The 27,503-nt window shown below is 43.1% G+C and overlaps 1 protein-coding gene across 1 annotated transcript in view; it reads left to right on the plus strand.

The window, feature by feature from the left end:
* Positions 1-487: 487 nt before the first annotated feature.
* LOC126418603 (uncharacterized) overlaps positions 488-27,503 on the plus strand; it is a 303,747-nt gene continuing 276,731 nt past the window's right edge. The window contains exon 1 of the mRNA XM_050085435.1: positions 488-680. Within this exon, the coding sequence (XP_049941392.1) occupies positions 630-680 (51 nt within the window). The 5' untranslated portion in view covers positions 488-629. The remainder of the gene's footprint in view (positions 681-27,503) is intronic.

Genomic DNA, 27,503 nt, shown 5'->3' on the forward strand with positions numbered 1-27,503 from the left:
TTTCTATGTACTCGCAGCACATTCCTCGACGCAGGACAGAACCTTCCTTCTCCAGAATACCGATAGCTGGCTCGGGCTTATCACCGTAGCTGAAGGGCGAGTACACAGGTGCGGCCGGGTAATTATGTGTCAAAAAAGCCGGAATAAACGGGAGACGAAACCGCATTCCACTTACGTACATTCATCGAATCGCGCGTCACCGTTCCAGGTCCGAACAGGGAAATGTGAAGCGCAAAATAGCAGCAGGAAAGCTGTGCTAGGAAAGGGCGACGCTTCCGGCGCCTAGCACGAGGAGGTACCGGGCCGTGCCCGCGTTCCGGGACGCGCCGCAGTGACGCGCGGGCGGTGCGCCCCTGCGTGTGACTCAGGGACGGCGGCGCGCCTTTTGCGTGGCCGGGCAGCGCCGGCTCCCCCACCCTGGAAGCGGCGGCCACGCCTGCGGACCCGTCCGCCGCCAGCCGCTGGCCGCCAGACGCCAGTCAGTAGACGCGCGGCCGTCAGCTGATCGGCTGCCTGCTCGCCCGCTAGCCCTACCTGCCCTGTGCGCCCCGCGCTGCGGTCCGCTGTCCGACGTCCCGACCCGCCGCACCGCCTCCACTCGAATCGAATCGAACCGACTGTCATCGATCATGACGAATCGCTCCGTGTTCGCCCGAGGCCTGCTGGTCGCCACGTTGTCGGTAAGTCGATCACACACAGGGTGGAACATTTATTTCTTTATTTCTCTGTAAGTCGAACTTATCTTAGAAGCTAGATTAAGGAAAGCCAAACCTATGTTTCTAGCATTTGTACACTTAGAGAAAGCTTTTGACAATGTTGACTGGAATACTCTCTTTCAAATTATGAAGGTGGCAGGGGTAAAATACAGGGAGCGAAAGACTATTTACAGTTTGTACAGAAACCAGATGGCAGTTATAAGAGTCAAGGAGCACGAAAGGGAAGTAGTGGTTAGGAAGGGAGTCAGACAGGGTTGTAGCCTCTCCCCGATGTTATTCAATCTGTATATTGAGCAAGCAGTGGAGGAAACAAAAGAAAATTCGGAGTAGGTATTAAAATCCATGGAGAAGAAATAAAAACTTTGAGGTTCGCCGATGACATTGTAATTCTGTCAGAGACAGCAAAGGACTTGGAAGAGCAGTTGAACGGAATGGACAGTGTCATGAAAGGAGAGTATAAGTAGAACATCAACAAAAGCAAAACGAGGATAATGGAATGTAGTCGAATTAAGTCGGGTGATGCTGAGGGAATTAGATTAGGAAATGAGACACTTAAAGTAGTAAAGGAGTTTTGCTATTTGGGGAGCAAAATAACTGATGACGGTCAAAGTATAGAGGATATCAAATGTAGACTGGCAACGGTAAGGAAAGCGTTTCTGAAGAAGAGAAATTTGTTCACATCGAGTATTCATTTAAGTGTCAGGAAGTCGTTTCTGAAAGTATTTGTATGGAGCGTAGCCATGTATGGAAGTGAAACATGGACGATTACTAGTTTGGACAAGAAGAGAATAGAAGCTTTCGAAATGTGGTGCTACAGAAGAATGCTGAAGATTAGATGGGTAGATCATATAACTAATGAGAAGGTATTGAATAGGATTGGGCAGTGGAGAAGTTTGTGGCACAACTTAACTAGAAGGGATCGGTTCGTAGGACATGTTCTGAGGCATCAAGGGATCACCAATTTAGTATTGGAGGGCAGCGTGGAGGGTAAAAATCGTAGAGGGAGACCAAGAGATGAATACACTAAACAGATTCAGAAAGATGTAGGTTGCAGTAGGTACTGGGAGATGAAGAAGCTTGCACAGAATAGAGTAGCATGGAGAGCTGCATCAAACCAGTCTCAGGACTGAAGACCACAACAACAACAACAAGTCGAACTTTATACAGATGGTTGCGGGGCTTCGGCTGTTCATCTACATCTACTTTTATACTCCGCAAGCTACCCAACGGTGTGTGGCGGAGGGCACTTTACGTGCTACTGTCATTACCTCCCTTTCCTGTTCCAGTCGCGTATGGTTCGCGGGAAGAACGACTGCCGGAAAGCCTCCGTGCGCGCTCGAATCTCTTTAATTTTACATTCGTGATCTCCTCCGGAGGTATAAGTAGGGGGAAGAAATATATTCGATACCTCATCCAGAAACGCACCCTCTCGAAACCTGGACAGCAAGCTACACCGCGATGCAGAACGCCTCTCTTGCAGAGTCTGCCACTTGAGTTTGCTAAACATCTCCGTAACGCTATCACGCTTACCAAATAACCCTGTGACGAAACGCGCCGCTCTTCTTTGGATCTTCTCTATCTCCTCCGTCAACCCGACCTGGTACGGATCCCACACTGATGAGAAATACTCAAGTATAGGCCGAACGAGTGTTTTGTGAGCCACCTCCTTTGTTGATGGACTACATTTTCTAAGGACTCTCCCAATGAATCTCAACCCGGTACCCGCCTTACCAACAATTAATTTTATATGATCATTCCACTTCAAATCGTTCCGCACGCGTACTCCCAAATATTTTACAGAAGTAACTGCTACCAGTGTTTGTTCCGCTATCATATAATCATACAATAAAGCATCCTTCTTTCTATGTATTCGCAATACATTACATTTGTCTGTGTTAAGGGTCAGTTGCCACTCCCTGCACCAAGTACCTATCGGCTGCAGACCTTCCTGCATTTCGCTACAATTTTCTAATGTTGCAACTTCTCTGTGTACTACAGCATCATCCGCGAAAAGCCGCATGGAACTTCCGACACTATCTGTTCAGTACAAAATGTCGATTCAAAACAACTAGAGTCGTCTAAATTTCCAGTCGTTATTTTATTTGAGCAATCAGTTTCAGTGCTACATTACACCATCTTCAGGCTCTCTGAACATGTGGGAAGGATCCCATCTCCGGTCCAGTCGAAACAGGGGCCAGCATTCAGTGACAGGTATCCGTGGATTTCTTCTGAACACAGCGATCCCTTCGATCACTACTTGCCGGTCGAATGGATTGCTGTCTTAAGAAGAAATCTACGGTTATCTGTCACTGAATGCTGGCCCCCATGTTGATCCTTTCCACACAGCTGTCAGGGAGCCTGGAGATGGTGTAATTTAGGACCGAAACTGGTTGCTCAAATAAAATAACGATTGGAAATTTAGACGACTCTAGTTGTTTTGAACCGACATTTTATCTATTTATTCAGCGTATACATGTCCGCCCCCGGTAGCTAAGTGGTCAGCGCGAGAGAATGTCAAAGCCCGGGTTCGATTCCCGGCTGGGTCGGTGATTTTTCTCCGCTCAGGAACTGCGCGTTGTGTTGTCATCATCATCATCATTTCATCCCCATCGACGCGCAAGTCGCCAAAGTGGCGTCAAATCGAAAGTACTTGCACCCGGCGAGCGATCTACCCGACTGGAGGCCCTAGTCACACGACATTTACATTTTATAGCGCATACATGCAACATTACATGCATACTTTACATGCAACTAGGGTTACAGACGTAATGGACAGAAACTATACAAAAATATAAAAAAATTAACAATTTTGTAAACAAGATAGGTATAAAATAAATTTTACCAGGAGTCTCTCCTAACAGCCGCCATACGCATATTCTCTGGTGTTTCCGCAGATATCTGCAATTTCGTTTTTGCAATGTGTAGCTCGACTCAGCCCTAATAAACGGATCTCATCGCGTCTTTTATACGACATCCAGAGTCGACGTAAAGCGTTGGCCTCTTTCTCCTTGCAAACAACATGCGACATTTGTTTTATCGATATGAATCAACAGGGACAGTAAAAAAAGAATAGTGGCCGAGCGGGTCTAGGCGCTACAGCCTGGAACCGCGCGACCGCTACGGTCGCAGGCTCGAATCCTGCCTCGGGAATGGATGTGTGTGATGTCCTTAGGTTGGTTAGGTTTAAGTAGTTGTACGTTCCAGGGGACTGATGACCTCAGATGTTAAGTCCCATGGTGCTCAGAGCCATTTTTTTTTTTTTAAAAACGAATAATAACTAGTACTCCAGCAGCGATTGAGCAGCGCTGCTCCAAGATGGTAGCAGTCACCACGGGCTAAGACGGTGTTGTCACTCCTGGAGTACTGGCTATACTTCGTGTCTTACTCTCCCTGTTAAGTAACAGCGAACAAATGTCGCACTGGACTAGTGAATGAGTACGTAAAATACCCCTTTAACAAAAAATAATTTTGTTTCTAAAGGGAAACAAACCGACGCTTTCGTACGACACTGGGTTGGGTTGGTTGGGGGAAGAGACCAAACAGCGACGTCATCGGTCTCATCGGATTAGGTAAGGACAGGGAGGGAAGTCGGCCGTGCCCTTTCAAAGGAACCATTCCGGCATTTGCCTGGAGCGATTTAGGGAAATCACGGAAAACCAAAATCAGGATGGCCGGACGCGGGACTGAACCGTCGTCCTTCCGAATGAGATTCCAGTGTGCTAACCACTGCGCCACCTCGCTGGTTGTACGACTCTGGACGCCGCATGAAAGACGTAGTGAGCACTATTTGTTTGGGCTGACTGGAGCTGTACATTGCAAAAATGAAATTGGAAATATCTACGGAAACATCAGACAAAATGCTCCTGACGACTCTTAGGAGAGAATCCCTGTATATCGATGCGAAGATGTTCAGTCCATTCTAGCGCCGATGGAGATACCTCCACTAAGTATACCTACTTGTAAGAGTGCAGAGAACATTCGCTGCCAAGATGCTGGATGCGCTGTATCGGTGCTCTACGTCCACTGTCTGGAGATCTCATTTTTCCCTGTTGACACATAGTGTCCCAGGAGGATTGGTCAGTTTTCATGGATGTGACAAGAACGCTCATTTGAAGCAAAAACTTCATATGGATATGTGTCCCAATGCAAATGGTTTTCGAGGTAGAACACATTCAGTTTACACCCTTATTTATTTTCTCTGGTGTACAACAGTCGGTAAACAGCACACTTTGTAGCACAGCATACGTTTTGCAAAGTGCCAACCATTGCTCCTGGGACACTGATGCTCCTGGGACACTGACATGTGTATCTGTCGTCTGACAGTCACATACCTACCGTTATGCCTTTCAATATATAGGTTATATATGAAAATTCTTACTAAAGTCTTGTAGGAGTTGTAGACGGAAATTAGTAGATAAAGTTGTGATGGCCAGAAATATTCCATTTGGATACAAACCGCTTCACGATACGCACGCAAACTGAGAAGAGGGCATCGTAGTCAGTTCCTGTTGTAATAATGGCGGGTTTTTAGACAGTATGCCTTTTGCTGTAAGAAATTTTTTAATTTGTTTTGTTGCACTCTTCTCAAACACTTTTTAGAAAGTACCGGCAGAAGATAGATAGGGTGTAATTCCTCATATCTTCTGTTGATCCCCTTTTGAATAGTGGTTTTATATCTGCCTATTGTAATACATTTGGAAAGCATCACTGCTGAAAACGTCGGTAAATCTAACTGACAGTGGTTGTGACTGCAGATGTGGGTATTTCTCAAGACAGAATTTCGTTTTCCACATCCCATTGGGTGATTTTTTCTAACTGTTTGAAAGATGTGCTTGGATTGTTTTCCAGATTTATGAAACTTACATTGTCTTGATAGGCTGCTAAATCTATGTCTGACATTACTACATTTAAGAAGAATTCATTGAAACAATTTGACATCTGAACAGGGTTAATTACAGTATCATTTTCAAACCTAATTTTTGAAATCTCATAATTTTTAACTTTGGCTCCTAATTCTTACTGAACAACTGTCTTTGTCTTATTACCCTGTTGGAGGATGAATGTATTATTGACCACTTTTTAGCTGCAACTACTCTTTCCTGAATACAGATCATAGCGATTGACATAGCCTACATAACACAGTCAAGATTTCTGTTTCGTGTAGCTCATTGTGGAGTTCCCATTTTCTAGCATTACAAATTTTTGTTTATAGTGTAATCCACATTAGTTTACTGCTTGCTTTCTTTTGCCAAGATCTGAGAAGGGAAGTTTCATTAAACACATTTTTAAAGAACTAAAAATGGCGTCACGTCCGACTATAACAACGCTTGCGAGGGAATGATACGTTCACAACTAGGATGGTTGACTGTGGTGCTCCACGGAGGCGCGCAGTCTACTCTCGACTCTAAAGATGACGTCCTTTGTCACGTAGAAGACACGATTGCCAGTACTCGAAACACTGCCCATGCCATGGCCTTCTGTGGACCTCGTAAGTCATTGTCTCCGTTGTGTGTGTGTGTGTGTGTGTGTGTGTGTGTGTGTGTGTGTGTGTGTGCATGTACTGTCAAGCTTACAATCACCTCTCTTATAAACGCTGTCACTATCATGAAAAAGAACGTTAGCTTGCAACTGTAATGAATCATGACTGATTTCGTCGCTTTAGTAACGTTGAGTGAGATAAAGATTATACGAAAAATCGATTATTCTTATCTTCGGCAGCGTTGTCTAGAGGAAACGTCTTCTATCATCGTCTTAATAACGATCAGGCTTTTTGATTTCGATATTAAAACACACGTCTTCTTTCTGGTTGAATATTGCGTTCGAAAATAACACGTGCACATTCGACATTGACTTCGGGTCCCATTTTGATATCATTTACAAGCAAAGTTCACTTGAGTCTATTACACCACGACTCAAAACGGACTATTCACAAAACTGGTCGTAACGTAAGTGGATCATAACCATAACTGTTTTCAACCGTTCGTCTCTCATGGCGCCAAACGCAAGACCAAACACACAGATGTATTTCAAAGCTGTTAGAACGATTTATGAACTGTGATGTGAATCGTCTGTTACAATAGAAGTCATGTGATATTGTGAAATGCAATTTTTATTGACTTTCATACCTTCAGTTTTATTTATTTCTGCAGTTTTAATTAACTATGCATGTGCCAGGATGACTGACCCTTCAGACTTTCTGTATCCTTAAATCCTGAGCATAGGGAATGCTCTAATTAACTTTAGAAACGGTAGAGAAATACTGCTAACCGAAAAGTGCGTCAATAAACCAAGCTTTCTGTCAAAAACCAAGAACCGCGCAATTCGACCAAAACAGGTATCGGGTGGGTAAATTCAGAAAGACCAGTAACGATTGATTCAATTTGGAAAAGAGAAACAAGCCAAGTCTGTTACAAGTGGGCGATTTGAATGTGATCCTACCGTGAACTGTATTTTACATCCAAAAGGAACATTTCCGGACATGGATTTCTTATGAAAACTTTATCTACTAAGCCCCCTCGGTAACACCTGTAGTAGGATTTGTAAATACCGTGCGTACCGGATTTATCAGAAATAAAACTAAAAACTCACGTAGTTGAAAGTACACCACAACAGAAGCAAAAATTTTCCAGTAAGCATGGCTCCACAAACGAGCTATTTGAGAGATAACTGCTAATGTGTGCTTACGAGCGGGCACATACTTCAGTATGAGTTGTGATCCTAGTCAGTACGAATGTAGTTGAAACGCAAACTTTTCGATTAAGTCTCTACCTAACTGGACACAAGTTTCACCCGTGTCCCACCTTAACAAGAAATGCAAAACTACTTCTGCACGTTACTTGTTGCAATTTACTGTACTGCCGTATCTAATAAAGGAGGTATTGCACGTGGCATCCTCACATTTTGATGCAATTCAGCACTTGTGTCAGCAGTGAGTTACGGTTTCATTTAAGCACTCCGCATCAAATAGTAAGTCTTGAAAAGATTTCACAATTCGCCATTCCAGTTCTTCAAGTGTATAACCTGGAGTGCTGAGATGACTCCAGACAGAAAAATCCAGAGGACTGAGGACACGTAACCTTAAATGCCGAGGTACAGGCCCTATTCGGTGTATCCATCTTGAACCATATCGATAAGTTGGATGACGTCTTACGTCAGCAACAAAATGTACAAAACCTTGCACTACCACAGTCATAAAACATGAAACTTGGGCCGGCCGCGGTGGTCTCGCGGTTCTAGGCACGCAGTCCGGAACCGCGCGACTGCTACGGTCGCAGGTTCGAATCCTGCCTCGGGCATGGATGTGTGTGATGTCCTTAGGTTAGTTAGGTTTAAGTAGTTCTAAGTTCTAGGGGACTGATGACCACAGCTGTTAAGTCCCATAGTGCTCAGCGCCATTTGAACCATTTGAAACTTGGGGGAAATTTGAGCCCACTTAGATGGGGACTTAACCAAAAAAGTTTTAATTTTAAATACTTTGTGCAAATTTCAAGCCTGCCGGTGTGAAAGAGAGGTTCTAGGCGCTTCAATCTGGAACCGCGCGACCTCTATGGTCGCAGGTTCGAATCCTGCCTCGGGCATGGATGTGTGCGATGTCCTTAGGTTAGTTAGGTTTAATTAGTTCTAAGTTCTATGGGACTGATGACCTCAGATGTTAAGTCCCATATTGCTCAGAGCCATTTGAACCATTTTTGCAAATTGCAACTATGTCTCACATTTAAGTCAGTGGTGGAACGTTACTGCATATTCGCATTTCTCTCGCAAACGGCCCGTTTGCCGACCAACGGAGGGCGTTCAGTAAGTAATGCAAGACATTTTTTTCTGAAAGCAGGTTGGCTTTATTCAGTATTCCACTAAAAATATTATTGCCCACTCTTTTGGCTACAAAACCCTGTTTTTCATCATAATCACTGTTCAGTGCCATCAGCCATACGCCACCTTACTGGCAGGGCCTGTGCGTTCGCATGGTACCGCTCTACTTGCTGGACGTCGGAGCCAACGTCTTACTGCATCAGTAACCTCCATCGCCAGTACAAGCAATTCTGCATAGATGATCAAAAAATTGGTTCAAATGGCTCTGAGCACTATGGGACTTAACATATAAGTTATAACTACTTAAACCTAACTAACCTAATGACATCACACACATCCATGCCCGAAGCAGGATTCGAACCTGCGACTGTAGCGCTCGCGCGGTTCCAGACTGAAGCGCCTAGAACAGCTTGGCCACAAAAGCCGGCCCATAGATGATCCTTCGTTGCTCTTTGTCTTCTGCTTGACGTCGAGGAACCCACCGGGCACATACCTTTGAGTACCCCAAAAGGTGGACAAGTGTGACAGCACTACGGCAGAGATGTCCAGCTGTGTTTGAGGGTGTTTGATGATGATCCGTCGATCACCTCGAATGAGAGTGTCCGCACGTTCCAACACTGCAGGAGTCACCTCTGTGTGCGGCCGGCCGCACGCGAGAGTTCGCGCGACATTGCTGTGATGATGACAGACGCCTCGCTCAACGACTCACCGTGCTTTTGTTCACTGCCAGATCTCCACAGACATTCTGCAAGCGCCCCTGAATATCTGCGGTGCTCTAGTTTTCCACCAAAAGAAACTCAATGACATCTCTCTGCTTGGAACGCACCTGTATTGTGGAGCTAATTTGTAGGTTATGTATAACGCCACCACGTATCGGAACTTCAGGAAATGAAGCGATGATATTCCAAAATGTTCCATAACAAATTTCGCATTTTTTGAACCGAAACCGACCGAGAAAAAAAATGTGCTGCATTGCTTATTGAACGCCCCACGTATTTACTAATAATTTCAGCAGTATCAGTTACCGCACTTAATAGTAATTCATCCTGTAGACAAAGAACTGGACGAAAGTAGTGCGTAGACATGTATAATGGATGCATACTTAATTAAATACACACATGTCGTTTGCTCCTCGTAATACTGAGCTAGCATCATTCATATGGTGTTTGTGGACATAAACTCAGTTTCATTTCGTGATATGTAGGTGAAACCAGTTCAGAGATTGCGCATGAAGTGATTCACATGAAGGGCAAAGTTAAAGTTTCCTGCGTTATAATTTTTGATCTCAGTTGTTGGGACACAATCAAATTATTATTATTATTATTATTTTGGATGGTGACGGCAAAATGCGAAGAATAATCAATGTGTTCAACAGTCACTGTGTCAGGCTACTGTGGGGAACCGATCTGTCCTCGCATGTTCACCACACTGCTACGCAGAAAGTTTCCGCGGACGTTAAGGCACCGGTTCAGCAACCTGGGGGCTGAAATCTCCGTATGATTCAGTTATATCGCTTAAGGAAATTGCCGGGATGGATCCACTGCAATGAACGTGTTAACTTCCTCCCGCCTCGCTGTCCAATGGCGTGTTCCGTCTACAATGACCTCATCGTCGACGGGACACTAAACGCTATTTGCCGTTCCATCAACCTATTGCAGTAGACTTCAGCTACAATCACTGTTTATTCTTAACGTTTTGCTCTCACTGCAATCAAACATGGAACTGGGAAACGCATCAAACCCATATTCCAGCCCATCCATCCAGACTTACATTTTCTGCGTATTCTCTAAATCATTTAAGCTAAACGCCTTGTTGGCGCCTTTCGAAGGGGGCACAGCTGGTTTCTTCCCTTATCCTTGTCTTCCTGATTCCTTACACTGTCTAGTGACCTTATCGATTAGGCATAAACAAAACATTCTGGCTTTCTTTCCTTGCACCAGACCAATATGAATGATAATTAATTGAAACCCTCAGCTGCCGACAGGTGTTGTTGATATACCTCGATGGGGACAGCTGAAAAGGTCTGCCCCGACCGGGCCTCGAACCCGGGATCTCCTTCTTACATGCCAGATGCTCTAGCCATCTGAGCCACCTAGGACACAGATGAACAGCTGTCCCCATCGAGGTATTTCAACAACACCTGTCGGCAGCGGAGGGTTTCAATTAATTATCATTTATTCTAGAGATGCTGCACGGTCAGCAATGGTATCTGTTCTTTCGAGAACAGTTACTACCTTCATATATAGACAGTATGAGGTCGTCCTTCGGTCGGACAGATATAAGATGGAGACCATTTTTACTTCTAATAAGAACCTAAGCAATGTGTTACATGATTATTGCCGGCCAGAGTGGCCGAGAGGTTCTAGGCGCTACAGTCTGGAACCACGCGACCGCTGCGGTCGCAGGTGCGAATCCTACCCCGGGCATTGATGTGTGTGATGTCCTTAGGTTAGTTAGGTTTAAGTTCTACGGGACTGATGACCTCAGAAGTTAAGTCCCATAGTGCTCAGAGTCATTTGAACCATTTTTTTTGTTACATTATTATCAGAGATCATATGAAACATCCCATCGGTACTTTTTTTGTTTTCTTGTTTTAGTGACTGCAACTACACATGGCAAAAAATTAAAAATATTTGTAGGAATGCCATACAAAATGCACCAGACGTCTGTCAATAGGATGACAGCGGGTCGTGAATATTTCCTGGGTAGCTCACTCGAGAAGAGCGTTGCCGGCGAAAGAGAAAGAACTGTGCTCGAGTCCCGTTCGAACACACAGTTTTACTTTACCAGCTAGGTTCACAACACTGCACATTCTGCCGCAGAGTGAAAGACTCAAATCTGGATTCACTAAAACCTCTGTACTCTGCTTACGGAAATATGGATTCTCGTAAGATTATCAAGAGCCAAATAAAAAACTTGAGCACTATGGGACTTAACTTCTGAGGTCATCAGTCCCCTAGAACTTAGAACTACTTAAACCTAACTAACCTAAGGACATCACACACATCCATTCCCGAGGCAGGATTCGAACCTGCGACCGTAGCGGTCACGCGGTTCCAGACTGCAGTGCCTAGAACCGCACGGCCACTCCGGCCGGCCGCGATTTCGTTTCGTGAAACCAAAGCACACATTGCGTTTTCTCCTGCTTCTATGCCATTTCGCCAGCAACTAACATGACCTAACAGACCGCGTCGGTGTTGTGGAGCACTAGCGCCATCTATTGGCCACAACAACTAGTAACTCTAACCTATGTAACGGCATCAAATGTAACTTATTATGTCAAACGGTTATTCTGTTATAAATTTTTATAATCAGGTTAAGACTTTGTGCTCACCCTGTACTTGGATGGTTCTTTCGATAAGGCCGAGTGATCCGTGTGTAATAAGCTATCATGTGGTAAATTATTCTTTCCTTATTACGTTGTGGACTTAAAGAAAAGGAAGGTGCTTGGTCTCATAAATTTGATCCTGTCACGTACTCCACATTACTTGATTGGATTTGAACGTATGACCAATAAATTATGCGCCTTAGACATTTATTAATCAGATGTGATGTGATAGAAGTCATGAGATAGGGACATGTGCTTATACAGATGGCGCTGGTATCGCGTATGCAAGTTACAAAAGGTAATTGATAAAGCTGTCGTTGCTAGTCAGGTGATTTCATGTGAAAAGGTTTCCGACGTGATTACGGCCGCACGAAGGGATTTGAATCCGAAATGGTAGTTGGAGCTAGACGCATGGTACATTCCATTTCGGAAATCGTTACGGAATTCAACATTCGGAGATCCTTAGTGCCAAGAACGTGCCGAGAATACGAAATTTCACGGACAATGGAGTGGCCGACGGGAGTCACTTAACGGCAGAGAGCAGTGGGATTAGGATAGAGCTCTTCAATAAAATTCTTCAGGGTATCAGACCGCATCGTCATAATTTAAAATGCGCCAACGTTTCGGCCAGCGTTGCAGCTAGCCTTCATCAGGGCCTTACGTTAACTGCTAAATGAAACACACTTGGTTCCTTAAATAGCTGCACGAGAAAACCGTGTCGTTACTTGATTGGCTGTAAAAGGAGGAGGAGGAGGGGTGAAAGGTATGCTTTATTGGTGTTTCCTTTATTATCTGTCATTGGCTAAAATAGCTGACCAATAGAAAACAGCTATTTCAGCCAATGACAGATAATAAAGGAAACACCAATAAAGCATACCTTTCACCCCTCCTCCTCCTCCTTTTACAGCCAATCAAGTAACGACACGGATTTCTCGTGCAGCTATTTAAGGAACCAAGTGTGTTTCATTTAGCAGTTAACGTAAGGCCCTGATGAAGGCTAGCTGCAACGCTGGCCGAAACGTTGGCGCATTTTAAATTATGACGATGCGGTCTGATACCCTGAAGAATTCTATTGAAGATGACAACGGCCGCGGAAGCCTACGCTTACAATTAGGATAGAGCTGTCATGGCTAACAGACAAGCAACACAAAGTGGTTCAAATGGTTCAAATGTCTCTGAGCACTATGGGACTTAAGTTCTAAGGTCATCAGTCTCCTAAAACTTAGAACCACTTAAACCTAACTAACCTAAGGACATCACACACATCCATGACCGAGGCAGGATTCGAACCTGCGACCTAGCGGTCGCGCGGTTCCGAACTGTAGCGCCTAGAACCGCTTGGCCATCCCGGCCGGCCAACACAGAGTGAAATAACCGTAGAGACTAAGGAGAGATGTACGATTAACGTATCCTTTAGGACAGTGCGGCGAAAATAGGCGTTAACGGGCTATGGCAGCTGGCGACAGCCGTGAGTTCTTTTGCTAACAGCACTATATCGTCTGCAGCGCCTCTCCTGTGATCGTAACCACATCGGTTGGACCCTAGACAACCGGAAACCTTGGCCTCGTCAGACGAGTCCCGATTTCAGTTGGTAAGAGGGTATTGTAGGGTTCGACTGTGGCAGACACATCATGAAACCATGGACCCGAGTTGGCAACAAGGCACTGTGCTGGCTGATGCGGCTCCTTCATGGTGTGGTGGGCATTTATCTGCTCTGCTCCAAATGAACCGATCATTGACAGTAAATGGTTATATTCGGCTACTTGGAGACGATTTGCAGCCACTTCTGGTCATCATGTCCACCTCCCCCCCCCCCCCTCAAAAAAAAAAAAAAAAAAAAAAAAAGATGGAATTTTTATGGATAACAATGCGCCGTGTCATCGGTTTGAAAAACATTCTGTATAATTCGAGATAATGTTTTGGCTACCCAGATCGTCCGACATGAATCCTATCGAACATTTACGGGACAATCGACTGGACAGTTAATGCACAAAATCCTTCACTGGCAACACTTCGTAATTAAGGACGGCTATAGAGGAAGCATAGATCAATATTTTTGCAGGGCACTTCCAACGATTTGTTGAGTCCATGCGGCTGGTCCCGGCGGAGGTTCGAGTCCTCCCTCGGGCATGGGTGTGTGTGTGTTTGTCCTTAGGATAATTTAGGTTAAGTACTGTGTAAGCTTAGGGACTGATGACCTTAGCAGTTAAGTCCCAAAAGATTTCACACACATCTGAGTCCATGCAACGTCGGGTTGCTGCATTATGCCAGGCAAAAGGCGATGCGACACGATATTAGGAGGTGACTTTTGTTACGTCAGTGTAGATAAGGTTGTAACCTCCCAACAGTAAAATAATATGAATAATATTCGCATTTAGTGTAACCTCCCAATAGAAAAGTTCCGAAACCTCCCAACAGTAAAAAATATAACTATAACATTTACATTTAGCGTAACTTCCCAATAAATAAATTGCGTAACCTATCAATAATAAAGTGTGACTAATCTCTCAATAAAAAATTGTGGCTCACTTAAAACCTTTCAATAACTGACTGTGAATTTAAACTGGTAAATTTTGGACGTCAGCAGTGCTGCGTCATGGCCCTGAAAGATCATTCTGAATAAATAGAAAATTCTTCCTTCAATAAGGTCGCCGGATAACGCATATATATCTGCTCCTATAAGAAATTTTTCTGGCATAGCCGAGTGCAATGCTGGCCGATAGATTTGTCACGTATAAAAAGAAACAACTGATTTTCCTTTACAATAATCGGGATGACCGTGGATTCGAGAAATTAGTAAATTCTTTAAATTGAAATGAATGATTCTAAAAAGTTAATTGTTACAAGAAAGATTATTATTAAGAGATTTCTTTTTAAAAGCATTTACAAGGGGCTTGATATAACAATATTACATATGCGCGAGGCTGCTTTTACCTTATACTACAACGCTCAGGCAACGCCATCGCTCCCCACGCCGGGCCAGCCAACTCCACACACACGACTGCTTGCTAGCCACTACTTACTCCTACTGCTACACAGTTCCTACTGCATACAACACTGCTCTTTGGTCTGAGATTCTCTTATAACTTACATATCGCAGGCAGCGCGAGCAATCTATCGAAATTACATCTGCTTGAGTGCGCTAGCAACAAATTCCTTAATCATGGACCTCTTACAAGGTCTAGAACTTAGGACTTATCAAAAGAAATAACCACGTCAGCGTGAGAAATCGGCACCCTTTAGAACACAGGATGGCCTGCACGGGCCCACTAATTTTACAAAGGAACGGCACAGTCTTGTCCTCGCATGCCACTTATCAATGCAACATACATAACGCGCTGCCATGTGCTCCCCTCACAGACTGTTCCTTCTGACCAACCTATTACTCTTATCCTGTCTCCATCGCAACTCTTAACGACTGTACTAGAATGGGTGGCGTTGTTATCTCGTGCTCTCCAGGGTCAAAATGGCAATACACGTGATTAAACATCTCTATTAGCACATTGTTCAAGAGGTGTAGTCGAATATTAGCCACTGCTGCCCTTGGCTTTTATCTGCTAAGGCAGTTTCTCATTACGTTAGATGTATCCGGAATTTCAGAACAGTTGTTGTACTTGTACATTAAGATCCGCTTAACAGCTTTGCTAACAGCTTCTGGACCCGCATATATGTTTCACAGGTCGATGTGAGTGATTTTGGGACTTTTAGTGTAAGTTTCTGACGTAGACATAAGTTGAGTTGTCTTGTTTTGATGTTTTGGAGAGAACTGATGCCTCCCTTCTCACAAAAAGCAGGAAGCGACCAGTCAAATCTTTAACATGTGAATCTGAGGAGCGGGCCACCACTAAGCTATCTTTTGTATCCCCATTGCGTTATTCCGTGAGGTGAGCTCTGAGGCCGAACTCGGAACATTTGCGAATAATCTCATTAAGAGCTGTACTCCAGCACATGTTTATTTACGAGTATATCGTTATTCCCCCCCCCCCCCCCCCCCCCATGAACCACGGACCTTGCCGTTGGTAGGGAGGCTTGCGTGCCTCAGCGATACAGATAGCCGTACCGTAGGTGCAACCACAACGGAGGGGTATCTGTTGAGAGGCCAGACAAACGTGTGCTTCCTGAAGAGGGGCAGCAGCCTTTTCAGTAGTTGCAAGGGCAACAGTCTGGATGATTGACTGATCTGGCCTTGTAACAATAACCAAAACGGCCTTGCTGTGCTGGAACTGCGAACGGCTGAAAGCACGGGGAAACTACAGCCGTACTTTTTCCCGAGGGCATGCAGCTTTACTGTATGAGTAAATGATGATGACGTCCTCTTGGGTAAACTATTCCGGAGGTAAAATATTCCGGAGGTAAAATAGTCCCCCATTCGGATCTCCGGGCGGGGACTACTGAAGAGGATGTCGTTATCAGGAGAAAGAAAACTGGCGTTCTACGGATCGGAGCGTGGAATGTCAGATCCCTTAATCGGGTAGGTAGGTTAGAAAATTTAAAAAGGGAAATGGAGAGGTTAAAGTTAGATATAGTGGGAATTAGTGAAGTTCGGTGGCAGGAGGAACAAGACTTCTGGTCAGGTGACTACAGGGTTATAAACACCAAATCAAATAGGGGTAATGCAGGAGTAGGTTTAATAATGAATAGGAAAATAGGAATGCGGGTAAGCTACTACAAACAGCATAGTGAACGCATTATTGTGGCCAAGATAGATACGAAGCCCACACCTATTACAGTAGTGCATGTTTATATGCCAACTAGCTCTGCAGATGACGAAGAAATTGAAGAAATGTATGATGAAATAAAAGAAATTATTCAGATAATGAAGGGAGACGAAAATTTAATAGTCATGGGTGACTGGAATTCGAGTAAAGGGAAAGGGAGAGAAGGAAACGTAGTAGGTGAATATGGATTGGGGCTAAGAAATGAAAGACGAAGCCGCCTGGTAGAATTTTGCACAGAGCACAACGTAATCATAGCTAACACTTGGTTTAAGAATCATGAAAGAAGGTTGTATACATGGAAGAACCCTGGAGGTACTAAAAGGTATCAGATAGATTATATAATGGTAAGACAGAGATTTAGGAACCAGGTTTTAAATTGTAAGACATTTCCAGGGGCAGATGTGGTCTCCGACCACAATCTATTGATTATGACCTGTAGATTAAAACTGAAGAAACTGCAAAAAGGTGGGAATTTAAGGAGATGGGACCTGGATAAACTGAAAGAACCAGATGTTGTACAGAGTTTCAGGGAGAGCATAAGGGAACAATTGACAGGAATGGGGGAAGGAAATACTGTAGAACAAGAATGGGTACCTTTGAGGGATGAAGTAGTGAAGGCAGCAGAGAATCAAGTAGGTAAAAGGACGAGGGCTAGTAGAAATCATTGGGTAACAGAAGAAATATTGAATTTAATTGATGAAAGGAGAAAATATAAAAATGCAGCAAATGAAGCAGGCAAAAAGAAATACAAACGTCTCAAAAATGATATCGACAGGAAGTGCAAAATGGCTAAGCAGGGATGGCTAGAGGACAAATGTAAGGATGTAGAGGCTTATCTCACTAGGGGTAAGATAGATACTGCCTACAGGAAAATTAAAGAGACCTTTGGAGATAAGAGAACGACTTGTATGAATATCAAGAGCTCAGATGGAAACCCAGTTCTAAGCAAAGAAGGGAAAGCAGAAAGGTGGAAGGAGTATATAGAGGGTCTATACAAGGGCGATGTACTTGAGGACAATATTATGGAAATGGAAGAGGATGTAGATGAAGATGAAATGGGAGATACGATACTGCGTGAAGAGTTTGACAGAGCACTGAAAGACCTGAGTCGAAACAAGGCCCCGGGAGTAGACGACATTCCATTGGAACTACTGATGGCCTTGGGAGAGCCAGTCCTGACAAAACTCTACCATCTGGTGAGCAAGATGTATGAAACAGGCGAAATATCCTCAGACTTCAAGAAGAATATAATAATTCCAATCCCAAAGAAAGCAGGTGTTGACAGATGTGAAAATTACCGAACAATCAGTTTAATAAGCCACAGCTGCAAAATACTAACACGAATTCTTTACAGACGAATGGAAAAACTAGTAGAAGCCGACCTCGGGGAAGATCAGTTTGGATTCCGTAGAAACACTGGGACACGTGAGGCAATACTGACCTTACGACTTATCTTAGAAGAAAGATTAAGGAAAGGCAAACCTACGTTTCTAGCATTTGTAGACTTAGAGAAAGCTTTTGACAATGTTGACTGGAATACTCTCTTTCAAATTCTAAAGGTGGCAGGGGTAAAATACAGGGAGCGAAAGACTATTTACAATTTGTACAGAAACCAGATGGCAGTTATAAGAGTCGAGGGGCATGAAAGGGAAGCAATGGTTGGGAAGTGAGTAAGACAGGGTTGTAGCCTATCCCCGATGTTATTCAATCTGTATATTGAGCAAGCAGTAAAGGAAACAAAAGAAAAATTCGGAGTAGGTATTAAAATCCATGGAGAAGAAATAAAAACTTTAAGGTTCGCCGATGACATTTTAATTCTGTCAGAGGCAGCAAAGTACTTGGAAGAGCAGTTGAATGGAATGGACAGTGTTTTGAAAGGAGGATATAAGATGAACATCAACAAAAGCAAAACGAGGATAATGGAATGTAGTCGAATTAAATCGGGTGATGCTGAGGGAATTAGATTAGGAAATGAGACACTTAAAGTAGTAAAGGAGTTTTGCTATTTGGGGAGCAAAATAACTGATGATGGTCGAAGTAGAGAGGATATAAAATGTAGACTGGCAATGGCAAGGAAAGCGTTTCTGAGGAAGAGAAATTTGTTAACATCGAGTATAGATTTAAGTGTCAGGAAGTCATTTCTGAAAGTATTTGTATGGAGTGTAGCCATGTATGGAAGTGAAACATGGACGATAAATAGTTTGGACAAGAAGAGAATAGAAGCTTTCGAAATGTGGTGCTACAGAAGAATGCTGAAGATTAGATGGGTAGATCACATAACTAATGAGGAAGTATTGAATAGGATTGGGGAGAAGAGAAGTTTGTGGCACAACTTGACCAGAAGAAGGGATCGGTTGGTAGGACATGTTCTGAGGCATCAAGGGATCACCAATTTAGTATTGGAGGGCAGCGTGGAGGGAAAAAATCGTAGAGGGAGACCAAGAGATGAATACACTAAGCAGATCCAGAAGGATGTAGGTTGCAGTAGGTACTGGGAGATGAAGAGGCTTGCACAGGATAGAGTAGCATGGAGAGCTGCATCAAACCAGTCTCAGGACTGAAGACCACAACAACAACAACAACATCGTTATTTTTATATTTTAGGTTTCTTTCAATAAGCCTACTATTCCTCTTGTACAATGACATTAGTATATTCAACGATGATTTTTATTTAAACCAAATTAAATAATATTTCCTGCATCTAATAACGATAGGAAGCAGTATTAGGGTTTAACGTCCTGTCAGCGACGTGGAAATCATTAGAGACGGACTACAAGATCGAACTGGGCCAGAATGGAGCAGGAAGTCGAAAGTATCTTTCCTAAAGGAACCCTCCTGGTAACTCCTTAAGCAGAAAATCACGGAGATTTGAACATCCGTACTCACGTATGTTAGTTCTGTGTCCTATCATGTGTTGTCTTACTTGATTTTAACACTGAAGTCAGAGATGAATTTGTGAACCGATTAATCTTTTTTTAAATTTGTGGTAAGATCTTATGGGACCAAACTGCTTAGATCATCGGTCCCTATGTTTACACACTATTTAATCTAACTTAAACTAACTTACTCCATGGACAACACACACACCCATGCCCGAGGGAGGACTCGAACCTCCGACGGGGGGAGCCGCGCGGACCGTGACAAGGCGGCCTAGACCGCGCTGCTAACCCGTGCGGCTGTGAACCGATTAAAACAATTGTTAACACATTATTATGAAATACATTTAAAATTTTAACGTCAATGATCAATAATAATAGACGAAATGTATTTTTAGCCGTGAAATCGGTAGAAACAATAAAAGATTTCTGCCACAGTAAAGGAACAGACATCATGTTGACAGCACCACACACAGTGTTACCGAGAACGTCTACATCTACAGATGATCATAGGCACACGAAACCAATAATAATTTGAATAAAGAAGAAATTACAAACAACGCCCTGAGGTGCATTATTTCATAGCCATATGGTATATTTGGTATTAGTATCGTAAATGAAAAGATTGTGACAAACCATTACCGTCAACATGAGGCGTTTCACTTTTAAAAAAAAAATAAAAACTTGTGGCAAACCATTACCGTCAACATGAGGCGTTTCCTTTTAAAACTTTTATTTAATCGTAGTTAAGTCACATGCATAAAAGGCAGCCTCATAGAAGAAGGGGGCCGGAAAATTTAATTCTCCTTATATTTCGGTGCGAAAGAGGTAGATAACATTCATTTAGTACTTTTTACCTCAAACGCTGCCTCTTCTTATGCTTTTGATTGACGCGCTTGTCAGACGGCGGCTGACCATTCGACTTACTACAATTTTTACGAAAAAAATCACGCAAGTCATCGAAGACTGACCGGTACGAAATATCTCAGGGCCGCTTTAGCTTCAATTAAAGAAATAAATAACGAGAGAAAGCGATTAGCGTTCGGTCGTTCGCGGTCCAATAGTTCATCACCAACCTCTCTTATTTGAAGCTTGAAATGAAAATCTAAAAGCACAACGAATATTGCTCGCATTAGGAAAATTCGGATCGATGATGGAACTGAAATGATGGACACCGCAATGTATCAGATATTATAATAATTACTGAAGTACTTTAATATAAAGAGCGAAACTCATATATTGCGTACAAAACATCAGACAAGAGAGAGTGTGTGTGAGCTCGCAAGCTCCAGGCACTAGAAGCTCGGTCCTTCTTCATTTTCCCCGCGATACTACACGTTTTTCTTTACTAGGTGCACAAAGATTCTACATCTACATCTACATGGATACTCTGCAAATCACATTTAAGTGCCTGGCAGAGTATTCATCGAACCACCTCCACAACACTCTGTTATTTCAATCTCGTATAGCGCGCGGAAAGAACGAACACCTGTATCTTTCGGTACGAGATCTGATTTGCCTTATTTTGTCGTGGTGATCGTTTCTCCCTACGTAGGTCGGTGTCGACAAAATATTTTCGCTCTCTGAGGAGAAAATTGGTGACTTGAATTTCGTGAGAAGATTCCGTCGCAACGAAAAACGCCTTTCTTTTAATGACGTCCAGCCCAAATCCTTTATCATTTCTGTGACACTCTCTCCCATATTTCGCGATAATACAAAACATGCTGCCTTTCTTTGAACTTTTTCGATGTACTCCGTCAGTCCTATCTGGTAAGGATTCCACACCGCGCAGCAGTATTCTAAAAGAGGAAGGACAAGTGTAGTGTAGGCAGTCTCATTTGTAGGTCTGTTACATTTTCTAAGTGTCCTGCCAATAAAACGAAGTCTTTGGTTAGCCTTCCCTACAAGATTTTCTATGTGTTCCTTCCAATTTAAGTTGTTCATAATTGTAATACCTAGGTATTTAGTTGAATTCACGGTCTTGATTAGACTGGTTTATCGTGTAACCGAAGTTTAACGAATTCCTTTTAGCATTCATGAGGATGACCTAACACTTTTCGCTATTTAGGGTCAACTGCCAATTTTCGCACCATACAGATATCTTTTCTAAATCGTTTTGCAATTTGTTTTGATCGTATGATGACTTTATTAGTCGATAAACGACAGCGTCATCTGCAAACAACCTAAGACGGCAGCTCAGATTGTCTCCCAAATCTTTTATATAAATAAGTAAAAGCAAAGGGACTATAACACTACCTTGGGGAACGCCAGAAATCACTTCTGTTTTACTCGATGACTTTCCGTTAATTACTACGAACTGTGGCCTCTCTGACAGGAAATCACAAATCCAGTCACATAACTGACACGATATTCCGTAAGAACGCAATTTCACTACAAGCCGCTTGTGTGGCACAGCGTCAAAAGTCTTTGGAGAATCCAGAAGTGCGGAATCGATCTGAAATCCCTTGTCAATAGCGCTCAACACTTCATGTGAGTAAAGAGTTAGTTGTGTTTCACAGGAACGATGTTTTTTTAAACCCATGCTGACTGTGTGTCAATAGACAGATTAAATACTAATAGGACTCCACGAAAATGTTTACAGACGTATGTTTTCTCCATCATGCTGAAAATTTCAACGGAATACCATTACAAATCGGTACAAACTTCAATTAATTTAATAGTAATACTTCAAACAGCGCTTTTACCAAAGATGAGGACTAAAAACTAACTAGTTAGTTGCATTCGAGAATTAAAATATGCGTGCGGACACGTAGCTCTCGGTTTCCCTACCTCGATGAAAGCTGGAATTATTTCTTTCAAAAGTACATGGCTGATTTTCTTCCCTCTCCTACCTCTCTCCGAGATTGTGCTCCAAGGACTTTGTGTCGACGGGGCTAAACACCGAAACACCGTGATCTTCCTTCCAAGGACAAAAAAGAAATCAAACAGATGCAGCTACAAACGAGTTTTCTTTCGATGGTTGGATACCGCACGTCGAATTCCCGGCGTTCCAGTGGCACGTGTTGACAGGAAATCAAAAGGCCGCTGTGCTCGAAACAAAGCTCCAGCAACGTGGAAGTATCGGATCCGAAGGCAACGGCCCAGCTGGGGTATCGGGTTTCTCGCCTGCCCGGCCTCCAGAGCTCTGCGGTCTCGGCCGGAGACGCTTTCGCCGCTGTATGCATTCTTCGCTCCGCTAGCTGTCGGCCGTCAACTTTCCGTCTGGTTTCTGTCTGAGGAGAAGGCAGTGTCAGCAGCAAAATTAGTGGAATGAGCAAGCAGGCATGATAACAGACATTGTATGAAGTAGGAAGAACGAAGATTACATTTTAACGTTCTCTCAGTGATGAGATCATTTAGAGACGGATTGGGAAGGGAAGGGGAAGGAAATCGGCCTTGCCATTTTCAAAGGAACCGTCCTAGCGTTTGCATTAAGCCGTTCAGGGAAATCGCTGAAAGCCTAAATCTGAAGCCTGAAGCTCGGTCATCTAATACGGAGGCGCGCTACTAGTGTGGCAAATCCCCCCTTCACACGAAGTGAACACAAGCGAACCCGGCGCACCGAACGTGAATTCAGTCCGGTGCAAACACTAAGCGCTCACACGCAAACGGAATTCTGCATTGGGCGGTTCGCTTTCGCAGTATTTCGCTCGTGTTCGCCTAGTTCTCGATTTTTCAGCGATTTTTCTCGTTCTTTCCGCTTCGGCGCTGGCAATACAGAACACTTTGATCTGCTTTGTCGTCTGCTTCTCTTGTCGTTGAACGAGTTCCGTGAGTGATGGATTGATCCGAGGAGGATGTAATGTTACTTGTTCTTTTGCCTGTCTGCATGGTAATTACCGGACCTGGCATTGTTAATGTTAGACGTTGGCCGAATGCCCTTACTATCACCATCGCCTCTTCTTTACCATCCCCCTCTCCCCTCCCAGGGCCGTGAGGGGGGTGGGGAGATTGAGCTTGTAATGTTGCTGATAGAAGAATGTAGGTATCATACGTGCTTCTGGGATCCAAGCACATATGCCAAAAGAAATGGAATATGACTGGTGGAAAACTGCCGAAGCGCCCAACGTTCTACTGGGGACGTAAGAAAGAAGATAGTGGCGCGGTCTAGGGCGCCTTGCCATGGTTTGCGCGGCTCCCCCCGTCGGAGGTTCAAATCCTCCATCGGGCAAGAGTGTGTGTGTTTTCCTTAGCGTAAGCTAGTTTAAATTAGATTAAGTAGTGTGTAAGTCTATGGACCGATAACCTCAGGATTTTTATCCCATAGAAGCTTGCCACAAATTTCCAATTTCCAAAGAAGATATTAATTAGATGTTTGCACCAGATGGGAACGGTGTAAATATACAATCACTTCGTCATTCTTTTTATTAAAAAGAAAAAGAGTAGCGTATTTCACTCGAAGAAAACAAGTGGGAATATGCAGTCATTATGCTTATTAAAATTAAAGGTATACAAAAGACGTGATCATTCTCGATGGTTATGTTCATTGTATGTGTAGTTAGATGGCCAATGTATCACTTATATGTTAGAGATTTTTGATGATAACTAAGAATGGTTTACCCGGGAATACGCTTTATCTTCTCAAACAACCATACAGCAGATTTTATGTAGTGGCCTATGTGACAGGTCATCAATTCATTAATCTTATTTTATCATAATTATTTTCCTTACACGTACTTTAACAAAATCTTTAAAGCGTTTCGCACCTGACAAAGCAGACACCAGAACCTCTCTGATTTAAAGCAGCTATTAAAATATGAAATCATCACTAAAATAAATATTTCGGTTGTTAATAACGAGAGTGCAAATGCTAGCCTTAGTTCAGGTTGGGTTGGTCGTCAGTAATTAGTATTCTGCTTTAAAATTCACTTCTTACTCCTAATGAGAAGCCAGCGAAAAGCTTCTACACCTTTGCAAAATTTTGGGCTAATGCTAAGGGAGTCTGTACCTGCAGTTCAGTGTTAAGTGCATTTCAAGTTTACGTAAAAATTAAGACACCTAAATTCTTTCTTTCCTACACCAAACTGTACATTTATGTTGTACTGTGACTATGATGCGCTGTACAGAATATAAGTTAAGCAACTTTACCGCACCAATATTAGAGTCAAAATAGCAATGCCCAGCGTATGATTCTGTGTTCGCATCTTCACGTTCTCTTCCTTTCGCGCCAGTGTAAATGGTTATTCGTAGTTAAAAGTCACTGATGGCGAGCACTACCGAATCCCCTGCACATTGTTTGGAAATATGCAATTTGTTTGTGTCCATTTTAGTATGGAGTGGGCTTAAGAAGTCAACGTACACCATATGAAAATTTAACAGAAACGCTTGTTACTGCATTGCCTTAAAATGATGTGTTTTAAAGAGTATAGGCAACCCTTAATGAGAACTGCATCATCGCTACTTTCCTTTTATTGTGCAGATATAACGACAATAATCTGTCGCACTGCCTTTCCTAACTTGGATTAAAATATCCCTTTGAATTTTGTCTTTTTCATTGTTGCATAGTTTCTGCTGTCAAGTCATTATTAGGTGTATGGTATAAAAGGTCAAATGGACATATTTAAGTTAGTCAAGCCTGAGAATGGAAATGCAGTCGTGAAGTGCAGTTCGGTTGCAGGACTTGAAAATAAGCATGACATCAAGTGTGCAACGTATCGTTTTCATTGAAAATCATGCTGAACTCTCTCTTGGAACTAGGGGCCTCCTCGTTTGTGAAAGCTCGAAAGTGCTGAGAGTGTGAAAGTAAGTTTCAATGGTGATTGTCGTAATAAAACCATGATCAAAAATACACTTTTCACTGACGCTCACAGACCCAATAGCACACCACGCTGCTACGCGCTCTGAATTGAGAGGTTTAACAGGATTCACGTTGGTCCAGTAGCAGAAACTCTGTTTATAGAACTTGCCTCATCACTCTTGACGACTTTTTCGTTTTCTTCAAGGAGCACTTGTATTCGAATGGCAGTGTCTCCATGCTCATTATTTGACGCCTTAAGCTGCTAAACAGCACACGTCTTGTACAGATGAAATTTTAAATCATTTCATCAAATTGTTCAAACTGGTTGAAGAATTAATCTTAATTTACGTTCGTGTCTTCGCGCTGATCGCTTTAATCTTCGATTTAGCTCTTATCTTTGCCTCTCGATTTCTTCCATAGCCCTTTGAACCAGATCGCTTCATCTTTGTAATACAGCCGACTGTTCTCTGACAGTAAACACATCTTGAAAAGTGTATCGCGTTTGGGAGCGGTATCTTACCATCCAAAGCAAAAGTGAATTTAAAATATCCGCTTCCGTAACCGTGCCAGACTCACGATTTCCAAAATGTGCCGCACACTCAAAGAGCTCTACAGTCTATCGCTCCATCTCTACTGAATGAAATGATATCGTATAGCGAGAGGCCAATGATCCCAAATACAGTCACCCTACCTACGTAGATGTATGTTTCATTAATATTTGATCTATATCGGTCACTCTGTGTAAGAAATATGGTGGCATGTCAAATCTATGAATAAAGAAAGACTCTACAGCTGCACTGTTAAGAAAATACAGTGTTGAATTATCGCCTTGTCGATAATTTCCATTTATGCAATGCATTCACTGTAACCGATCTGTTTACACGGTGACTGATCGAGTTCGTCGTCTCTTCGCTCGTTGAAGTCTCCAGCCTTTTTTACGACAGCAGAAGATATAAAGATGTCAATTACGTATTTATGATGGATAGAGTCTTCTTTAACGTCGATAGTGTGTTCAGACGAAACTTGTTTGATCTGTCCATGTGATTAAGTAATTCTTATCAGCTGCATCATGTTTACCTCAGTACTGAAACTCTGTCAAATAAGTCGCAAGGCGAATAAAAAGTAAAAGGTCATTAACACGTATTAAATACAAGATTTCCACATCACGTGCTTCTGTGCTTCTCTTTGGGGGAAGTGTAAATTGCGCGACTTAAGTCCCGGCTACATCTTGAAATCTTGCATATCGCATGAGGCTCGTTGGAAATACTAATCTCTTGCAGCATCTGTGCTAAGGAAGAGAGAAGGTAGAGAAAGACAGAGAGAGAGGGAAAGATGGACGGAAAACTCTCAACAAACAAGAGGCAATTTAAACGTCTTCTCACGGAAGTCCCGAATAGTGCTTATCTGTTTAGCTTATCTCCCATCTCCTGGACGTGATGCAATATGAGAGCTTGGGTTTGGCAACGTGGATTTTGTAGTCGCAGGTACAAATGTGGCTGTAAAATTCTACCAACGCTAACAGAATTTTTAAACAGATCGTCTTCAGAGCACGTGATGCATACTTAAAGCGTCTATACTGCGTACTCAGAGCGCATCATTCCAGGTACCTCGTGAGGCATTTAACTTCGATACAAAAAAATGGTTCAAATGGCTCTGAGCACTATGGGACTTAACTTCTGAGGTCATCAGTCCCCTAGAACTCAGAACTACTTAAACGTAACTAACCTAAGGACATCACACACATCCATGTCCGAGGCAGGATTCGAACCTGCGACCGTAGCGGTCACGCGGACTTCGATACATTTTCATGCCTGTGGACATCACACCTTTCCATCTCCTTTCTTATAGTCTCTTTATTTTCTCTACGTTATTTAACTTATTTACAGCTCCAACTTCATTATTCGTTTTCCTCTCCTATAGTATTTTCACTAAATGTACTCATCTTTCAGTTTCACAACTTACATACGTCGCTTTCAGAAACTGCATTTGCCTGAAAGATAAAATTTTCATAAATTTATTACAAGAGGGCTTTTCCCACAACAACAGTAACACCAACACAAGGAATGTGCCGCGTGGGTACGATTACAAAAATGGCTCTGAGCACTATGAGACTTAACATCTATGGTCATCAGTCCCCTAGAACTTAGAACTACTTAAACTTAACTAACATAAGGACATCACACAACACACAACACCCAGTCATCACGAGGCAGAGAAAATCCCGGACCCCGCCGGGAATCGAACCCGGGAACCCGGGCGCGGGAAGCGAGAACGCTACCGCACGACCACGAGCTGCGGACGGTACGATTACATTCAGCT

The sequence above is a fragment of the Schistocerca serialis genome, chromosome 9, assembly GCF_023864345.2.
Source record: "Schistocerca serialis cubense isolate TAMUIC-IGC-003099 chromosome 9, iqSchSeri2.2, whole genome shotgun sequence".
NCBI classification, from domain to species: Eukaryota; Metazoa; Arthropoda; class Insecta; order Orthoptera; family Acrididae; genus Schistocerca; species Schistocerca serialis.